Raw genomic sequence first — 17,985 nt, 5'->3', positions numbered from 1 at the left:
TACTATTTTTAAATGCTCAAAAGTTCTTATCAGTCAAAACAAGTGAAGAAACAAAAAATCAAAACAAACTCAGCCTAGTATGTCTTGCTCTTGTGTGGAGTCTAAAGTTCAGGATTCCCCATCCAGACGCAGCCCATGTGGAGAAACCACAGGAGCGGCCTCTCCTCAAATACACATCCAGGCCTGGGCCACCGCACACATTACAGACAACGGGCCTGAGGCCCGGGGAAGGCGAGGCACTGTGCACATGCGCAGTGTGGGAGACAGCTCAAGGTGCCCATCCGGACAAACACTCAGGACGGAGGGGCTAGGTGGCCAGGACTTCCAGATAAAGGGTCAGGGCGGGAGGGGCAGATGGGGGTTGCCAGTGTAAATGTGGCCCCAAAAGCCACATGCACAAGCATTACTAGTTCAGACCAGGCAGGCACGCAGGAGGACAAGGGGAGAGCCCAGGAGCCTACGTCCAGGAAGGTACAGTGGGGGTGAGCTGCTACTGAGCAGGGCGTGAGGCCCTGGGGGCCACGACGGCCTGTGTCACTCCAGCAGGCCATAAGCTGCCACCAAAGCAACAGCTCCGGGAAGGTCACACACAGAACAACTGGTTCTGCTGGCTGCTGGGAGTCTCGGACACATTGAAAGAACCCCTCAAAGACTCCTGGACCTCCTGTCTCTAGTCCTCAGGTTCAGACAGGCTGGAGAAAAGGTAGCCCCAGAGGCTACATGAGTAACTCTGGGGCAGGCTGGTACCACCACCCACCTGTCGGTGCCTATGTCAATAACTGTGCCAGCCAACAGAGCCTGTCGCCTAGGGGAGGCCTGTGGGCACCGACCCCCCACCACCGCCAGCCCTTGCGAAGCCTGCCCTGTTTCAACGCTGACATATCCTGATGACCTAAGACATCCACCCCAGGGCATGAGAGGGGCAGATAACCAGCAGCTCTGGCTCAGTGGCCAACGAGCTGCGGCCCAGGACACCGCCCAGGAGCAGAGCCTCACCTCCAGAGCCTGCATGGACTTAATGACCACCCCGCACTCCTGCCCTCTGTCTTTCAGAGCTTCCTCGAACGGTTCCATGATGATGATGAGCTTGAGCCCTGGAGTCTCCTTCCTTTCCACATGTTCCAGCAGAAGCACGGCCTTCTGAGGTTTGTCCACGACCACGGTGCTGATGTCGGCTGAAGGGAAAGTCAGGCTGTGTGAGCACAGGCTGTGACCGTGAGTACACGTGCCAGGCAGCAGAACCATGGGCTGCGTGCGCCCGAGCTTGGGTGTAAATAAATGCACTAAGACAGGCCACGCATGCCATGTGTTGTATGGAGAGGAAAACGCAGGGAGCTCTGGAGAAGCCAAGGACAAAAGGCCAGGGAATCTCCTAGAGCGGCTTCTAAGCATTCCTTTGCTCCAGGCTCAGGCTCCATAATCTCAGGTCTGCTGGAGATATTTGGCAGCCCCGCCCCTGCCCCTGGGCATCTGCCCCAAGCTGACTAAGCCTCAGGGAGCTGGAAGTCTGTGTGGGGGCTGGTGCAGAGGCTCCTTCATGATAGCCAGGCCTGTGGAAGGTGCCTTTAGGTGAAGTCTAACTGGGGAAAGCCAACTCAAGGGCCAAAGTGGAGAATGTTCTTCGAGAATGGACGCAAAGTGCTTTTTAGTGTCAATCAGTATAATCTGAGAGGCGGGGATCTGGAGGGCTGGCTGCCAGTGGCAAGAAGGGGATGTGGTTGGCTCACCTGTCCTGATGATGTAGCGGATAGCCCCAGGGCCCAGGGTGTCATAGAGCGGGACCACCACCATAGAATACGTGTAGCAGGCAAGCTCTGCGATGATCCACTGTGGAGACACATAGGTCTGGGGTTGGGGGAGCACAGAGCAGGTAGGAGGGCTATACGTTCTTATGCCCAGGCAACCAGGGGACTTGTTCTGGGTCCTACTGAGAAGGTTCTGCTCTGGCCCTCTCCACGCGGCAAGGCATCCACAAAGCTAACCCGTTGTGCCTGCTGACCCACAGCCTTCTAGATCATGCATGCCCCAGGGAATTCTGAGACTCCAAAACAGTCCCAAGCCTGCTTAAAGGGCTTGCACGGCCTTCTCCCCTGGGTCCTTCTTCCCGCATGGCTCAGGGAACAGCGGTCTGTGGGGCTGGCTGTCGTGGATGGAGCTTGGCTGGGATGTCCACTCCTGATTAGGGGCAAAGCCAAGGGACTGGGGGGTGGCATGGACCAAGTATATCCATTTTTCCTCTTGTGCCAGGCCCTACAAACAGTAGGATCGGGGCTGTGTATGATACCCAAGCTCCTACGCCACCGATACCTCTAAAACCATTGAAGGCAGATGCTTACCTCTGGCCGATTTTGTGCAAAAACGCCAATAAACTGATCTGTACTTGGTTTACAATTGTGTTGGAGAAGTCCAGACCCTAGAAATTCAGCTCTGTCGGCCACCTGCACACAGACATGGGGAAGTAATGGAAAGCAAGGACTTTCAGCAGGGGAGGGAGATCCCCAGGTGGAGATTCCTACAGGTCTGAGACCTTCCCAAGTCCCTACCCAGGTCAGCTGGAAACCCTGTGAGGTAGCTGCCAGGAGTCTGAAAGGCCAAGCAAGGAAACAATGACCCTCTGACATCTTGCAGGGTACCCACGAGCCCCCCCCGATGCCAGGTCTACATGGGTTGACAGGGTGGGGCCTGTCCTCTGTCACTCACCTCCTGGTAGGATAGCCACTGATAAGGTTGCTTCGGCTTCCTGAAGCCAAGACAGGGTCCATTCCCTGCAGGGAGATAAGCAGGCCTTGTGCCAGGGAGGATGGTAGTATGGGCTGTCACTTGCACCTGCTCATCAGACACTTGAATGGACATCCCAGGCCATGGGGTGGTTGGTCCAGGAGTCAGGTGAACTGCCCTTTAGCTCCCTGTCTAACTTGCAGAAGCCCAAGAAGGCCTAAAGTACACAAGCATGATGTGTCCTCAGGGATCAGGGAGGCCCAGGAACAGGGAATGACACAGCGCCAGTTCCCACCATGACCTGTGTGATGCAGCCCCAGGAGGACACAGAGACCTGGCGGTGGGGCAGACGTGGAAAGTTGCCTCTGTGGACCACTTCCTTTTGCCCCCTACCCTGGCCCACCCAGACATCTCAGAGGCCCAGGTTCTGAACCATGCCAGCCAGTGGCCTGGCAGTATGAGGCTTATCAGGGCTGCCTGTGGGAGATATAAAGTACGGGCTAAGAGCCAGCTTAAGGTCAGGCAGTTCTAAGAGCTAGAACAAAGCTGAGGTCAGCCCTTCGGCCACACACTGCAGCTACTTCTCTGACTGGGTGGGAGAAGGGCCAACAGTGGCTTTTTCCCTCTGAACCTGGGTACCACTCCCCTCCCAGGCCCCAGCACCTGGGTTGCCCCTCCCCACCTTTGCACCTGCTCACTCCCTGCCACAGCTCCTGCACACCCCCACGCCCCCTCTCACCTGAGATGCTGAGCCCACGGCGGAACACCTGGTACATGGTCCTGGCGTCATCGTAGTAGTGGGTGAGCAACTGAGGGCCGTCGCCGATCACAGATCGCCTGGCCCCGCCACTGTCCTACGAGCCAAGCACAGGCCAGGGCCACATAGGTGGGACTGTGACATGCTCTGTATGCATTCACACATAGGGCCTAGACAGAACACCCGGACGGCACACACATGACCTCGACACTTGACCTGTGTGGCCCCGCACTCCAACACAGTTGGCTCACGCATACAGGCCCAGCACACTGGTCTCCCATACGTACACACGGCACCCACAAAACGTCCAGAATTCCAATCACAATTCATATACAGCTATGCTCACTCGTACAATGGAATGGGGAGTGCTGGCCGGCGTCCGGCTACCCTCTGGCATCGGGATGGCCCTCATCATCATCTGCTGCTGCTGCGCCCCTAGGTTAAGAATCATTTGGGTGCCATCCATCATTCACATAATAGTGTGAATTAGTTTGTGTACTGGCCAAAGGTACCTGTCCAGGAACACTCCTGCCCAGGCCGCTCAATCTTTCTACAGCACAAATTGGCCCCGCATCCCTTTACTACTAAAAACCCAAAGTAAATCCATGCTGCCCACCTCCAGGGTCCTGGCCCATGGGGCTTTGTCCTTACTGGCCTCTCCAAGCGAGTTGTAATTATAAGCTTACCAAAACAGTCTATTACTTTCTCTGTGTCATCTTACCAAATCCTTACCACAACCTTAGGAAGTGGGCACTCTTTTTATTACCCACTTGGCAGTTGAGGACACTGAGGCTCAGAGAATTAAGAAACTGCCAAGGACCATATAGCTAGTAAGAGGCGTGGCCAGCCCTTCAGGGCTGCCAGGCACCAAAGGCCATTCTGGTCACCACTCTGCTAGTCCAGGGGTACCCCTCTCCACCATCCAGCTACCCCATGTGAATCACTATTTCCCAAAGCCACCAAGTGCAAGAACACATACCCACACCTCTGCACACATCATGCCTTCTGCAGGAAAAGTGCCCTGAAGATCCCTGTCCTATCTAGACCTGCATCTTCTCCTACCACACAAAATTCTGCCATGCTCACGATTGCCGAATGCACCCTCAAGAGCAAAAAAGCAAGACGCTGAACTGTGTACGCAGCAGGATAGCATTTAAAAAGAGGGGCAGGGGCGCCTGGGTGGCTCAGGGGGTTAAGCATCTGCCTCTTGATTTGGGCTCAGGCTGTAATCTCGTGGTTGTGAGGTAAAGCCCCCCTGCCCCCAGGCTTCGTGCTCAGCACAGTCTGCTCAAGATTCTCTCTCCCTCCCTGTCTGCCCCTCCCCCTCCTCTCACTCTCTCTTTCTAAAATAAATAAATAAAGTCTTAAAAGAAAAAAAAAGAGGGGAGGATAACTATCCATTCGCTCATGCACAGTTCTCTAGGGAGAACTCGCAGGCAAGGGGAAGAAGGTAGAAGCTTTTCAGTCTGCGACCTTTTCCTCTTTGGAAGTGTGAATATGTTATCTATTCAAAATGAATAAAGTTTAAGAAAAAGACAATTTTTTAAAAGGCAAAATAAATTTCACAAGCTTAAGAAAGAAAGAAATCTCACTAGTCCTTTTAGATTGAGCCTGGAATACCCTTGTCCGGGCTGGGCCACTGCCCCTGCTCCCCTTGGTGGCCCTCCCGTGAGTCCATGTGCTCTGGGAAGACAGGGCCACGAGGTGGACTCAGCTCTGAGTTCCAGCTCCAGACCAGCGCTGGGCACAGGGAGACCAAGAGGAAAGTTACCTGGCGGCCCCTTGAGAACCTCAGGCTTTCTACTGAAGCACTGGCAAGCCAAGGCTTCCCACCCAAGAAGCAGACAAACTAGAGATCCGGTGCAAGGCCATGGATCCGTTCCTGGGAGAGGCAGAGAAGCATCGTGTAGGAGACCCTGTTCAAGGCCCCGGGAGGCGTACTGGCTCACTGCCAGGGGAAAACGAGATTCTCTGCACCATTTTGGGTCAAATCAGCTGCAAGTTTGCCTTCTGCCTTCAGGACGCCTCTGCCCACTCCTTGCCGCCAGCTACGACACTCTGCTCACCTCCACTTCCTCCGACTGCATTAGGAGGTTGCATGGTGGTTGTAAGGCCTTTGGCCGGTGAGTGAACCAGTAGGCGAGGATGGCGGCCAGTGCACCCACACTCACGAGGGTGGTGGCCGAGAGGCTGCGGAAAAACTGGCCCAAGTCACCCAGCTCAGGCAGCCGCAGCAACCTCAGGATCTCCTGGGTCTGCATCTTCTCCAGAAGCGAGAGAATGAACTCTGCAGGAAACAAGAGGTGGGTGAGAGAGAGCTGATGGCAGGCCAGGGAGGAGTCTCAGGTCTGTCCTTCCAACTGTCTTGGATCACAAGCCACACAGTGACCTTGGCCAGGCCCTGGCCAAATACACTGTAGGGCGGGCCCTGGGCTAGCTGGGGTACACAGTCGCCTGGTGCAACACAGCACATCCCAGAAGCTGGCTTCCTAGAAAGGCCCTTCTAGTGACAGGCCGGAACCCTGAGGAGTCACCCCTGAGAGTCAGACGTCCAGCCCAGTTCTCCTGAGAACCATACGCGCTGGCCCTGGGCCATGACTGACAGAGGCTTCCGTCTCTTCCAGAGGCCAGTGCATGGCCTTACAGCTCCGGAGTAAAGCGTCCTGAGCCCCAAGGTCTGGGTGCACCACCTCTCCCGTGTGGTCATACCATTGTGCTTCTCTTTGCTCCTGGAGTAAGAAGAGCACAGTGGCCAGAATGAGTGGGGTGATGCAGGCTCCTCCCACCCCATTCCAAAGCTCCCAGCCCCAGGCCCTGAGCCTGAGGGAGACAGAAGGCAAGGGGAGCAGAGCCCACAGACCCATCCTGACAGACACCTCTGGCCCTCATGACATAAGGTCATCGATCTATCTGGCAAGGGTCCAGTGAATGACACAGCAGGGTTCCTGGAGTCCCTGGATCGAGTCCACAGGTCTACATCCTGATCCACCACAGGCCCTCCTTGAAGGAAAGTTGGAGCCAAAGTCTTGCCAGGGCCAGAGGTGATGCTGGGGCCAACTTTCTGAGGAAGAGTAGCGTTACCAAGAGCAGCCGGGGCGGGGTCAAGGCCCTGCTCCCTGGCCCCAGACCACTGACCACTGTGCGCACTGTCCCTGACCAAGCACCAAGAGGTACAGGTGGCCCCACCATTAACTGGGCCCCTTAACTGGACATCCCATCCACTAATGTCCAGAGCAAACGGAAGTGGCCTAGGGAGCACGTGTTAAACTGGTGGGAAGGGAAAGGAACCAAGGCCCAGAGAGTAAGGGCTCAGCAAAGTGCATTTCTCGTGATACCGCATATGGCGGGCAGGGTGCCAGGCTTGCCCACCCCAGCCCAAGGGGACATAGTAAGCCCACCAGGGGACAGAGAGGATGCCTTGGGGTGGGCAGCAGAAGCGTTTCTGTGGGAAGCACTAGGGACTAACTTTGGTTCAAAGAGAACAGGCCCCAGGAGCTACCACGTCCTCCTGAAGGCTAAGTGAACCGTGTTGGCAGGGCAGACATGGCCAGTGGGGCTCAGGGGTCTGCACTTCGCCCAGGACTGAGAGAGGGAGCAAGGATGGACCAGGCATGGGACGCTTTTATCCCTGCTAGGGCCTCCTCGGAGTCACTGCCCAGGAAGATCCGAGGCTAGAAACGCCACACAACACCTACGGGTCTGCCAGCAGAACGAGGGCTGGGCAGGCTCCAGGCACCACTTCACCATCCACAGCCGCTCTCCTCACTGGCCGTCTACCTCTGGAAGCATGGCTGTGGTTTCGCTTCTTGGGAAACAACGAGAAACCCAACAGCAGCCACTCTACCGCCACAGGATATGAGCCAAGCAGCAATTGCCTGACCCCTGAGAGAGGAGAGATCTGCTGAAATCCTGACAATATTTGTACTAAACTGTAACATCACCACACCAGAGATGAGGTCAGTGATGTGCCAGGTCATCGCCGAGAAAGCAGGCAAATCTTGCTTCAAATCCCTTCTCCTTCACTTATAAGCCATACGAGGTTGCACGTAACCCACCTCTGTGGACCTCCCCTTGCCCATCTTTAGAATGCTCAGTCCAGGCAGGTCCAAGCACCAGGCAGAGGTGGCTAGGCCTCGGGAGCTGATGCTCTGTGCATGGCACAACAGGCCTTCTGAGTCCTGGGAACACTTGTGAACCACCCACAGAGTCTGGGTGCTGCCTGGGGTGCAGAGAAAGTAAGGCCCCAAGCCAGCCTGGTCATTCTCACTGAGTTCCTGAGCTGGAAACCCAGTTTTCCTGGCAGGCTCCTTGAGCTAGATCAGTTTGCAGGCTACCCCACAGGAACAAATCACTCCGGGCATATCGATCACATGAAGGTATTGCACCAGCTGAGAAGAGGCCCAGCTATGGACCCCAGTGAATTCACCAAGGAAAACCACTCTGGGGAAGACTCTGGGCAGGGGATCAGCCAGCTTCCTTGGGACATTTACTTCCCTAAGCTGCAGATGGGGAGACTGAGTCACAGCCATGCCTATCAGATAAGTGACTTAGTCTACATATAGAAAATCCAGATACGCTCCTCAGCTCTTGGGGTGGGCTCCGAGCTCCCGGACGTTTCCTCTAATGGGCTGAACTGGGTCAATGGGCTGAGAAGCCTTGGACAAGCCCAAGAGCTCAGCTATGTGGTCCCAAAAATGTCAGAGAGAACCCTGGAAAGGTAGCTCCCTACCAACAGTACACTAGCCCTTGGCAGTTGCTCCTGGATGCGAAGCTGCAGCAGAACGTGGGCATCTGCAGCCCTTGCTGCAATGCTGGGGTTTTCACAGAGCACAGCCCAGAATGGCCAAGTCATCCATCCACCCACCCAACCCCCAGTCACGGAGCAAACCCTCACACGGTCCCCGCTCCCCTCTGGCTTGGGGCCGGGCCCTGGGACAAGCCAGATGTGGGTCTACCCTCAGTTCCGCGGAGGAGACACGTGAAGGAGGGGGCAGGGCCGTGCGGCGCGGTCTGGGTCGTGATCAGGCATGGCGAGCCAGAGAAGGTGCCCGACTCAGGTATGGGGAGTCAGGACCGGCTTCTGGCAGGGAGTCGTACTGGTGCTGAGACAGAAGGACGAAGAGGAAAGGGTGTCCTGAGCAGAGGGAAGCCAACATACAAGGCTGGAGCTGAGAGAGAGCGGGGAGCACTTAGCCAGCTGAATATTCCACTCAGAAAATGTTGTACAAAGGTCACTGCCACAAGTCTGAGAGGTGGCCTCTTAGGTACACGTGCTCTCACCAGTCACCAAAGTAGCACAGTCCCCAGGAGAGGGAAGAACAGAACTTGCCTAAACTTCCTGACTTGCTGGTGTCTGGGAAGCCCTTGCCCAAGGTGGGAGCGCACAGATGCCGCCGAAGAAGGTAGCTGCCGTCTACTGGTACACAGGGAGCAAGAGGGGGAGCCAGGATCCAGGCCCCAGACTACAGCCTCCCCAACCCCTACCTCGTGTGGTACCGCCACCCACCCCTGCCGGCACTGGACCGTCCATACCCACACCTCTATGTCCGGGGCTGCTGAGCCCACAGATAACCGGCTCCAGCCCTGCTCAGAAGAGCCCAGGCCCAGACTGCAGGGGCGGGAGGCAGCACGAGGCCACCAGAGCCCGTGAAGTGGCAGCAGCTAGTCAGGCCCGTGGCTGGTTCCCCACCGCGCACACACTAGGGGTGGGCGCCCTCCCTCTCACCAACTTCTCCTGGCTGGGTCCTTCTCTCTAGGAAGCCCACTTGCCTGGGGCAACAGAAGGTGGTGGAGAAAGGGTTTGGCTCCCCACTCCTCCTCAGGTCGGGCCCGCACCCCTGCCTGGTGGGCAGCACCCGGGGCAATCGGTGGTGCACCATGTCATGCTTCCAGGCTCGCCAACCTTCTCACGCACCGTCAGAGCCACCGCGTGCATCTACCCCGAGAGTCCCTTCAGACCTGGGAGCCACTGCAGGGCAGAGCTGCAGAGTCAGGTCTTGTGAGGACACAGGGCTGAGAGTCAACCGATGCCACCAAACCCTTGGCATGGGGGCAGGGCCGAGCCTAGGCCTGGGAGTCACTCCTTCACAGGGCCTCGGCCTACTCTGACCTTCACTCCCTCTCTGTTGGACCAGGGTAGGACTCGGAGGTCCCTGGGGTGCCAGGAATAGCTGCCTCCTCTCATGCCCCAGGAGGCTCTCCTGGTGGCAGCAGCATGGGACAGGGATGGGGGGGTGGGCAGTACCCAAGGGAATCAGTGGGGCCCTGTTGCCAAGTGAGCTGCTGTGTTTGTAAATATTCACCAGGAGGGAAGACCCCACCCTCAGCGCAAACCAGTCTCCTCTCCTCCAGCATATCCTATGCCTTTTTCTCCTCTGCCACGGAAGAGTTCAGGATACCAGCTGGTGGCACAGGCTAGGGGCCTGGGACTCCCCCCACCGTACTAGGGTCTCCACTGATCGGGGCCCCTGGAAGGTAGGTGGTGAAAAGCAGAGCTGTCCAAGCGCAGGAAAGGAGAGAATGCGAGGAAAGAGACCCTGGTGGGGAGCATGCTGGTGCCACGGCAGCCGAGTGGCAGAGGCAGAGCCCAGGGCACAGTGTCTGTGGAGATGGCCCTGAGTCCCATGGCTTGGCTCTAAGGATCCTCTGCTGACCAGCCTCCCAACGCCAGCACTCTAGACCTTTGCAACCTAGCTAGATGGCTCTGTCAGGGCCACCTCCTAAATACCCCTCACAGGTGGCTGCCCCTCTTCACCCCCACAGCTCCTGGCCTGGTCCAGCCACCACCAAGCGCAGTCCAGGCTCACATAGCAGCCTCCTCACAGGCGTCCCTGCTCTGACTGGTGCTTACACTGATACCAAGGTTATTTTCCTGATACACAGACATGACCATGTCATGCTACTACTCAAAAACCCTATCTGGCTCCCTACTACCTTAGGACAAAAGTCCAACTCATCATGCTGGTGCTGAAGGACCCCCTGACCCTCAGATTCTTCCCTTCCTTTAGAATCACCCAGGTTCCCTCTGTATCAGCCTGGAGTGGGGTGGGGGCTCTTGCAGTGGGGTTCTGAGTCCCTGAAAACCTCTGAGGAGTTCAGAAATGGTAGGCAAGCACAGGGCAAGCCGCCAGATCATTAAAGAACATCCTCAACTCCCAGTTAAAAGCTTCAAAAAGAAAATCACAACCTCTCCCAGGGACCGGGATCTCCGGCAAACGGGCCAGGGAAAGGGTCCCAAGGCGGGTTCTGGTGCTGCACTGACCTGGTCCAAACCTTGACTCACACTCTTGATAGCAGTTATGACCTTGGACAAGTCACCTGACCCCTGTGGGCCTCTTCTCAAAGAAGGTCATGGACAGAGAATGTGGTGCCGATCACAGAGGAAGTGAAACACTCGGTAGACAGTGGTTAGCGAAAGCAGTTAGTCCATCTCTTGGCCAGCCAGAAGGGCACAGAGGTAACTTGCAAAAGGACATGCACTCACACCCTACCTTTCCAGAGGGCTCCTGGCACTGGGGAGGCGGCTGAACTGGTCCCACTAGTACCAGCCTCCCTTTATAAGGGGTGTGTGGGGCTCAGGGAGAGAGCTTACCACATCTTGAGCAAAGCACAAAAGTGGCGAAGGCCCTGCCCCGAGTCTGCCCTCCTGGGGACAACGGATGGCAACGGCCGCCCGCTCTGGGAAGCCGGGCGCTGGCGGCGGCGTTAAAGCGGTGGCAGTGGCTCCCTGGCGGCCGTGGGGGCAGGTCTGGCAGGGACCTGAGCACAGAGCCGCTCTATGAGGAGCTGCCAGCCCCCGCCTCCATCTGCACACTGGGTAGCCCTGGCTCAGATCAGCTTGGAGCCGAGCAACCCGCCTTAACCCCCGCTCTGCCGGGTTGCTGGAGCTCTACCCGCGGCTTCTCCCCCCCGCCCCCACTCTGTCTTCAGTTCTGGACGGAGTTTGCCAAATGGGTCACTTAAGGACAAAGCCTCTTTACATCTCCATCTGTGCCACTGATTAGGGACCAGAGCCTCAGCCAGGGGCTGGGGACCTGCCGGCCGCGTGAGTGGCTGAAGTGGTAGGTAGTCAGGGGGCGTGGGGGTGGGGATGCCAGATCTCTGGCTAAGCGAGGCATCTGGGGGCCCAGGAGACTCCACCTCCAGCCCCTCTCAGGGTCTCAGGGGCTGCCTCTATTCCCCTCCACCCCAAAAGGTCACAACCTGCCTACTTGGGGCAAGGAAGGAAACTGGGCACAGTCCCAGATAAAACATCTGATTAGAGATGCTCTGGACGCTCCAGAATAAGGATCCGGGTCAGCAGGTAGAAGATACTGGCTTGTCTACTCTGCAAGACCCCAGGCCAGCACATCAGCCCTTCCTTAATGCCTGCCCTTAGAGATACTGTCATCCCCAAGCCAGAACCCACACCCTGGCCCGGTGGAACCAAAGCTGAGCTCTGAACTCTCTCAGCACCTCTGGCACACAGACTGGGACCAGAGGTCCCAGGGACTCCCAGGGCCTCACTCCTGCAAGGTCTGTCTCTCTAGGATAAGGGGTGGGGGTGGGGCTCAGGTATGGCCATTTCTTACTCCTACGTCAGTAACCAGCATGTGTCTGCGCGCACAGTAGGAAGATGGTCGCTGCTGCTGAAGAGTAAAACACAAATCCAGGCCATAGTAGTTTGCTGGCCACCCTCTGGGCCCTACCCACACCTGGTGCTTCCAAGTCTGCCAAAGTGGGGCCACTGTCTACCCAAATGCGGCCTACCTCCTCAGCAGCAGGGCTGTCCCACGCCACAGTCCAGGGCTCTGAGCTCCCTCTTAAGGGGTTGTGCGCACAACCAGCCTAGTGAGTCTGGAGCCCACAGGCCACGCAACTGAGGGCTGAGGCAGCCTCCACTGCTCAGCCCGCCACCCCAGGGCAGGCCAGGAGGGGAGCTTCCTGCCTCAGCTGCCCTCTCTGGGAATTTGGCAGGGGCCTATCTGGGCCCCCAGGCCATAGCCTCCTCCAATCCACCCCGAGGAAGCTGTAAAATACACAAATGCCTGACGACCCACCTCCTGCTCACAAAGCTCCTACCTCTTCCTTCTTGGCAGGACCCTTACTTTTATCTAGACATCTTCAGAGATGTTTTAAAATAAGACAAAATCTTCCTTTAGTGCTTCTCGGGGCAGCTTTGGGAGCAGGAAATTCAGTGGCCACAACCCAGGTCCTGGCTGATGAAAAACCACACAGGGTGCGGGGGACACGGAGGCTCGGCAGCAGTTCTGTCCCAGGAAGGGTGTGGCCCAGGCGCTAGGCTAAGAAAAGCACAGATGTGTGCACCACCACACCTGTGTGACCCCGACAGGCAGACACGCAACACAGCAGCCCACCCTTGGCCCACTATCCACCCCGTGCTCACAGATACTCACGCTCGGCTCTACCGTGCGCAGCGCGCGAGAGGCTTTCTTTCCATCTTCCTCTTGGGTTTTAATTAGTCACAGTGCCACAGATGATTGGTGCAGGGATGGGGCCCAGGGCCTCCCCGACTGGGGAACTGCCAGGTGAGACCGGCCGCACATCCCCTGAGAGGCTGGGACGCAGGTTGCCGGGTTACACAGCGACTCACCTGCCGAGCTTCCCCAAGAAGCCTGCAGAGAGCTGTGAAGGTTTAGTTAAGCCTCTTCGGTGTGGGAAAGCCCATCCCCGGCAGGCCGTGCTGCCCACGGCACGGGGCCACCTGTACCAACCGGCCCCGACTCAACCTTGCTCATGCCTCCCATTAGCCATTCAGTCCAGGAAGCGGCCTTCACTGCCCCCCTCTGCCTGGGCCCTCCTCCCACCACGCCAGCACCTCGAAAGAAGCCCACTCACCCAAAGCCCCGGTCAGGAAACATGGGCCCACATTCCTGACGGTAACACTGAGAAGCCAGGCTCAAACGACACTTTCAGGAACTTAAAAAATACAAATAACCTTGAGGACGGAGGAGTAAAGAGAAACACAGTGTCTTTCACAAGCTCAGAGATAAGTGCTGTCCTCACCACGAATCAGGCCCAACTAGAATTTCAGCGCCAAGAGGGGCATCAGAGGCTAACCCCGGCGGCAGTCCCTCTGGAAATATTTGCAGAATGCAATAGCCAGGGCTGATGGCGTGGATGAGCCTCAGCCTCATTGTCCTTCCTTGGCGTGGATGAGCCTCAGCCTCATTGTCCTTCCTTTCACACCAAGCCACCCCCCCCGCCCCCCCACCGGGGACAGCAGGCAGAATTCGGGGATGCTGCTGAGGGCCGCGAGCACTACAAGAACAGAGAGACACCCCCTGGCCAGGCCCCACTGTGCCGGAAGCCAAATCCTGTGGCTGCAACATGATCCTTTCCCCTCCTTCAGTCCATGTTAGGACGGCCAGTGTCCTGGCCTCAGGAGCCGTGATCCGTTTCTGTCACCAGCCCAAACTGAGGACATACTGCGAACCTAACAGGCTCAAGCTCAAGGGACCAGAGGCCGCTCCCTGGGTCTCAGAGCTCACTGCAGTGGCCACGGCACAGGACGTGACCTTCTCCAGGAGGGGCCTGCTAAGACATGGTTGTGGTCACAGACGTGGGGGGAGCAAGAGGGGGATTCGCTTGCTGACACCCTGCTCAGGAAAAAATGCACAAGAGACAGAACCCGGGACACATCCTCAGTCAGGGACAGGGAGCAAGGAGGGAATCAGCAGCAGACAGGAAGGAGTGTTCTGAGAAGTGAACCGAGGGACAGAAGTGGGTTGGTAAGTCGCAGGAAGAGCCTGTAAGATGTTGAGGCTCCCAGGACAGAGTCTGGTTGCATTGAGGAAAGGGGCAGGAAGCCGAGGCTGGGAGGCCAGCACGTAGCAGCAGAGGAGAGAAGAGTGTCGTGGTACTGCATACATGCCTCATGTCTTCTGGGTCACAGCCACGAGCTAACAGAACCCACCAGCTCTGAGTACCCGGGGGTTTTAAGATGCACAAGTCCCCAGGCAAGCTGTGCCCCTAGCTCCCTGCTGAAGGGGCCGCTGCTACAGCCACGAGCCACCAAGACTCCCTCCCAACCATTCCGAGGGCCACTGGTTTTGTCACAGAAGAGACAGTGAGCAGGGAAGAGAGAGTTTTGCCTTTGGTTAGAGGTAAATTTTCTGGAAAATTCGATAAATAGCTTAATTTCCTGGCTCCCCCATACTTTGACAATGTTCCTCTTCCAAATGCCACAAAAAGTAACAAATCCGAGTTTCACTCAGTTCAGCTGAAGGCTATGCCTGTCGGGGGGACCCTGCCACCTCCCGAAGCAGTTGTCTCTCACTGCCCCACCCCCGGCCGCCCAGTCCTGTTCTCGGCCAGTCCTGTTCTCGGCTAGCAGGGGCCCTTGGCGTCCACAGGGTTAATGCCAGGCTCAAGCAGCCCGGCCCTCGGCCCTCGGCTGGGCCGGGAGCATTGAGACCTCGGGCCTCCTTTTCAAGGCCAGGATGAATGGGGAATATGCAAATGCCCGCCTCCCCGAGGAGTGCAGGGGAGGACCGGCTGCTGTATCTTTCCACTCTGGGCCTGTCACATGAAAGGGTTTGTATTCCTGCTGCTGGCTCCGGCGCCAGACTGGGGCTGTTCTCACCAGAAAACAAAAATCTCTTTCAGACCCAAGCAAAACGAGGCCCTGGCTGGCCCGGGGAAGGCTGTTGGACGTTGTTCACACTGACCCACCGAGAGCACCCATCACTTGGATTCTTATTGAACCCACCACCTTTCCAGAGGGAGCCGGAGGCCTCTGGGGCTCCTGAGGAAAGCCCTGTGTCAGGTCAGGGTGGGTGGCACCAAAGAGTGGGACTGGCTCATTCTGAGGCTCCTCTGGTTCTGCCCCTTGCAGAAATAGAAATGGCTGGCTCTGAGGTCACCACCTTTTATCTATGAGGGAACGCTGGTAATTCTCAGGGTGTTGACAGTTAAACATAGAAAGAAAAGGGAAGAAAAATGATGGTAAACAAAGACCTTGCAGCGCACAGGAAGGACTTTTTAAGAATGGAGGCCACAGGCATCCTCAGCCTGCCTCGTCCGGCGTTGCTGGCCCAAGAGCCCTCAAGCTGTGGCTGGGGCTCATGGTAGCCCAGAGCCCAGTGTGTGAGATCATAAGCTTCTGGGACACTCCAGGGCTTGGACTCCATCCTCCATAGAGGCCGCATGACAAGGTCAGACTTCACTTTTGTTCAGACTTCCAGAGGCCAGAAATGCTGCTTTTCCAATACCCCTAAGGGTCACCGGGAGCCGTCCATGACCAACAGTACAAATCTTGTACCCTATGAAGTAAGGGTGCTACTCAGACTCCCATGAACAGGAGACAGTGACACAAGGAGCCCTCAAACACACACATGATGGCTTAGCCTGAGGAGAAATCTAGAACAAAACCACTTAAGGAACTGATTCGAAACCAATAGGAGGTCTGGAGGATGCTCTGTAGATTCCCCGAAATCCAAGGGCAACAGGCCTGGTCAGCTTCTCAGCCCAAAGACGATGCCCATCTCGGATGAGCATCCACTGCTGCTCCCTCCACGGGTCTCCCTTCTAGAGGCTGGGGCCACACAGTACGCCCACGGAGCCAAGAAGCCAGGCATGTCTGTGAGTGTTCATGGAGCCACCCCGGGAGGAACAGGACGCAGGGGAGGAGGAGGAGGAGAAGGAGGAGGGAGGGAGGGAGGGAAAAGGACACTTCGGTACAGATGGAAAGGGTGCTTCCCGGGTCATAGCCTTCCCTGATACCTGACCTGGGGCAGGGAGGTCAGGGATATACATACCCCCATCTCCCGCCAGCCCACTGGCCAGGAGGAGGCCCACCCTCCCTTTCTCTCCAGCACGCAGGCAGAGTGAGGATTGTGGAGAGAGACCACAGGCAGGGAGGGGGGCTGAGTGTGGGAGTTGAGGGTGTTCCCTAGAGAACCACATTCAACCCATCTGCTGGAAGGGACTATCACTGTTAACACTGAGGTTTGCCAGAAGTAAGCAGGGTCCTAGGGTTTAAGTGGTTTCATGCAGACCCCAGCTTCCAAAGTTCGGGGGTCACTGCAGGCCTGGATGGGTCCCAGTGAGTCTCCCTTCTCTGCCTTCTTCTTATTGGCCTTTGGAGTCTCGCCATCCAGCCTCTGGCCAACCACCCTGTCCAATCTCATTGGCAGACCCTTATTCCATCCCTCCGCTCTCTTTGTCCCAGCTCCAACTACCTTCCCCCACCTCTGGCTGTCCTTGCTGTGTAGCCTTGCTGTCTAATCTCTGATTGACCTCACCGTCCCTCCCAGTGACCCTTCTGCCTACTCGACAGGATCTGCAGCCACTTGGTCTATAGGGGCAAGGGTTGCTGGTCAGGAGCAGGACTGGAGATACTTAGCCCCAACAACAATCCACACACCGGAGGGAAACACAGGGCTTTGTAGCAGGGCTGAGTCCTGCTTGGTTCCTCGGGATCCACCTGCCGTGCTGGTGGTCCGGGCGGGTGCAGTGTGCTGGGGACAGGGCAGGGTTCCTGGTGTTGGTTAGTGGTCTTGGGCCCAGAGCTGCCCATTTGACCTGGGCCTGCCTGTCCTCTCTCCCTTTCCTCTAATAGCCATCAATCGCTGGGTCTGTTCCTGACTCCAACAGGTGTCATTCCGGATTTGCTTCTCCCAGGGTCTGAAAATGGAAATGCTGATTGTTCCCTCACTGGCACCATCCTGGCCCACTTCCTGCTCTAAAGTTCCCAGAAGACAGCTATCTCAGGATGCAGGCCTGAACGGACAGAGAGGAAATCAGAAGCTAGCCTCCCCCGATTCTCCACAAACACTCCCAGCCAAATGCCTGGACTACCTGTCCGGAGAAGAAAGATGTCTCTGGGCAGAGCAGGGGAGTAAACACAGGTGGGACTTCTTGGGAGTTGAAATCCTTCAGGCTCTGAGATTACAGGCTGGGTTTCAGAACAGATAGCTCAGCTTGGTTCAGAATTTGTCCCAACCCACTTCCCATCTTGCCACTTCTGCCTGTCACAGAATCAGATGATCAAGATCAAGCCTCACATGAATCAGAAGCCACAAAAAAGATCCAGGTCTGGGAATGACTCCACCCACCATGAACTCCCAGAGCAGCCAAATAATGGTGGGAGACCAGCCTGGGCAACCTGAAGGACACCCCAAAGAAGTATCCCTGAGGCCCAATGGGTGACTACTAAGGACTCTGTCCAGGCCAAGGCAGGAAATGGGGCCAGCACACCAGCCCATCCAGTGAGCTGGGGACCAAGACTAGGGCCTGCTCTCTGCTCTGCTTGGCCAGAGCTCCCAGCCTACTGGAGCTCTGAGACAAAAGGACTTTGCCCTCAGAGAAGAATATATTCTACAAAAGCAATCACCTGCAGCTATGGGTTTGGCTGACCTTCCTTCCTTCCTTCCTTCCTTCCTTCCTTCCTTCCTTCCTTCCTTCCTTCCGCAAACACTTTTGGAGCACCTCCTTCTGTTCTGGGTTCTTAGCTTAGACTAACGGTTTCCCAGGGAAGGCTGAGCTGTCCTGCCTGCAAGGAGTTCACA

General features: G+C 56.8%; 1 protein-coding gene across 4 annotated transcripts in view; it reads right to left on the bottom strand.

The window, feature by feature from the left end:
• Positions 1-17,985, bottom strand: part of ACSL6 (acyl-CoA synthetase long chain family member 6) — a 60,701-nt gene that overhangs the window by 37,807 nt on the left and 4,909 nt on the right. For 2 of the 4 annotated variants that reach the window (XM_036106455.2, XM_036106454.2), the window contains exons 2-7: positions 5,542-5,762; positions 3,458-3,572; positions 2,701-2,765; positions 2,337-2,438; positions 1,728-1,827; positions 997-1,175 (exon numbers count right to left, since the gene is read on the bottom strand). In XM_036106455.2, coding sequence (XP_035962348.1) covers positions 997-1,175; positions 1,728-1,827; positions 2,337-2,438; positions 2,701-2,765; positions 3,458-3,572; positions 5,542-5,762 — 782 coding nt within the window. Of the gene's footprint in view, positions 1-996; positions 1,176-1,727; positions 1,828-2,336; positions 2,439-2,700; positions 2,766-3,457; positions 3,573-5,541; positions 5,763-10,965; positions 11,232-17,985 lie in introns of those variants that run through there. The other 2 variants (XM_078067537.1, XM_078067536.1) reach the window with 2 other exon arrangements.

This window comes from Halichoerus grypus, chromosome 2 (genome assembly GCF_964656455.1).
Source record: "Halichoerus grypus chromosome 2, mHalGry1.hap1.1, whole genome shotgun sequence".
In the NCBI taxonomy this organism is placed as follows: Eukaryota; Metazoa; Chordata; class Mammalia; order Carnivora; family Phocidae; genus Halichoerus; species Halichoerus grypus.
The sequence above is the reverse complement of the archived record's forward strand: the minus strand, read 5'-3'. Positions and strand labels throughout refer to the sequence as shown.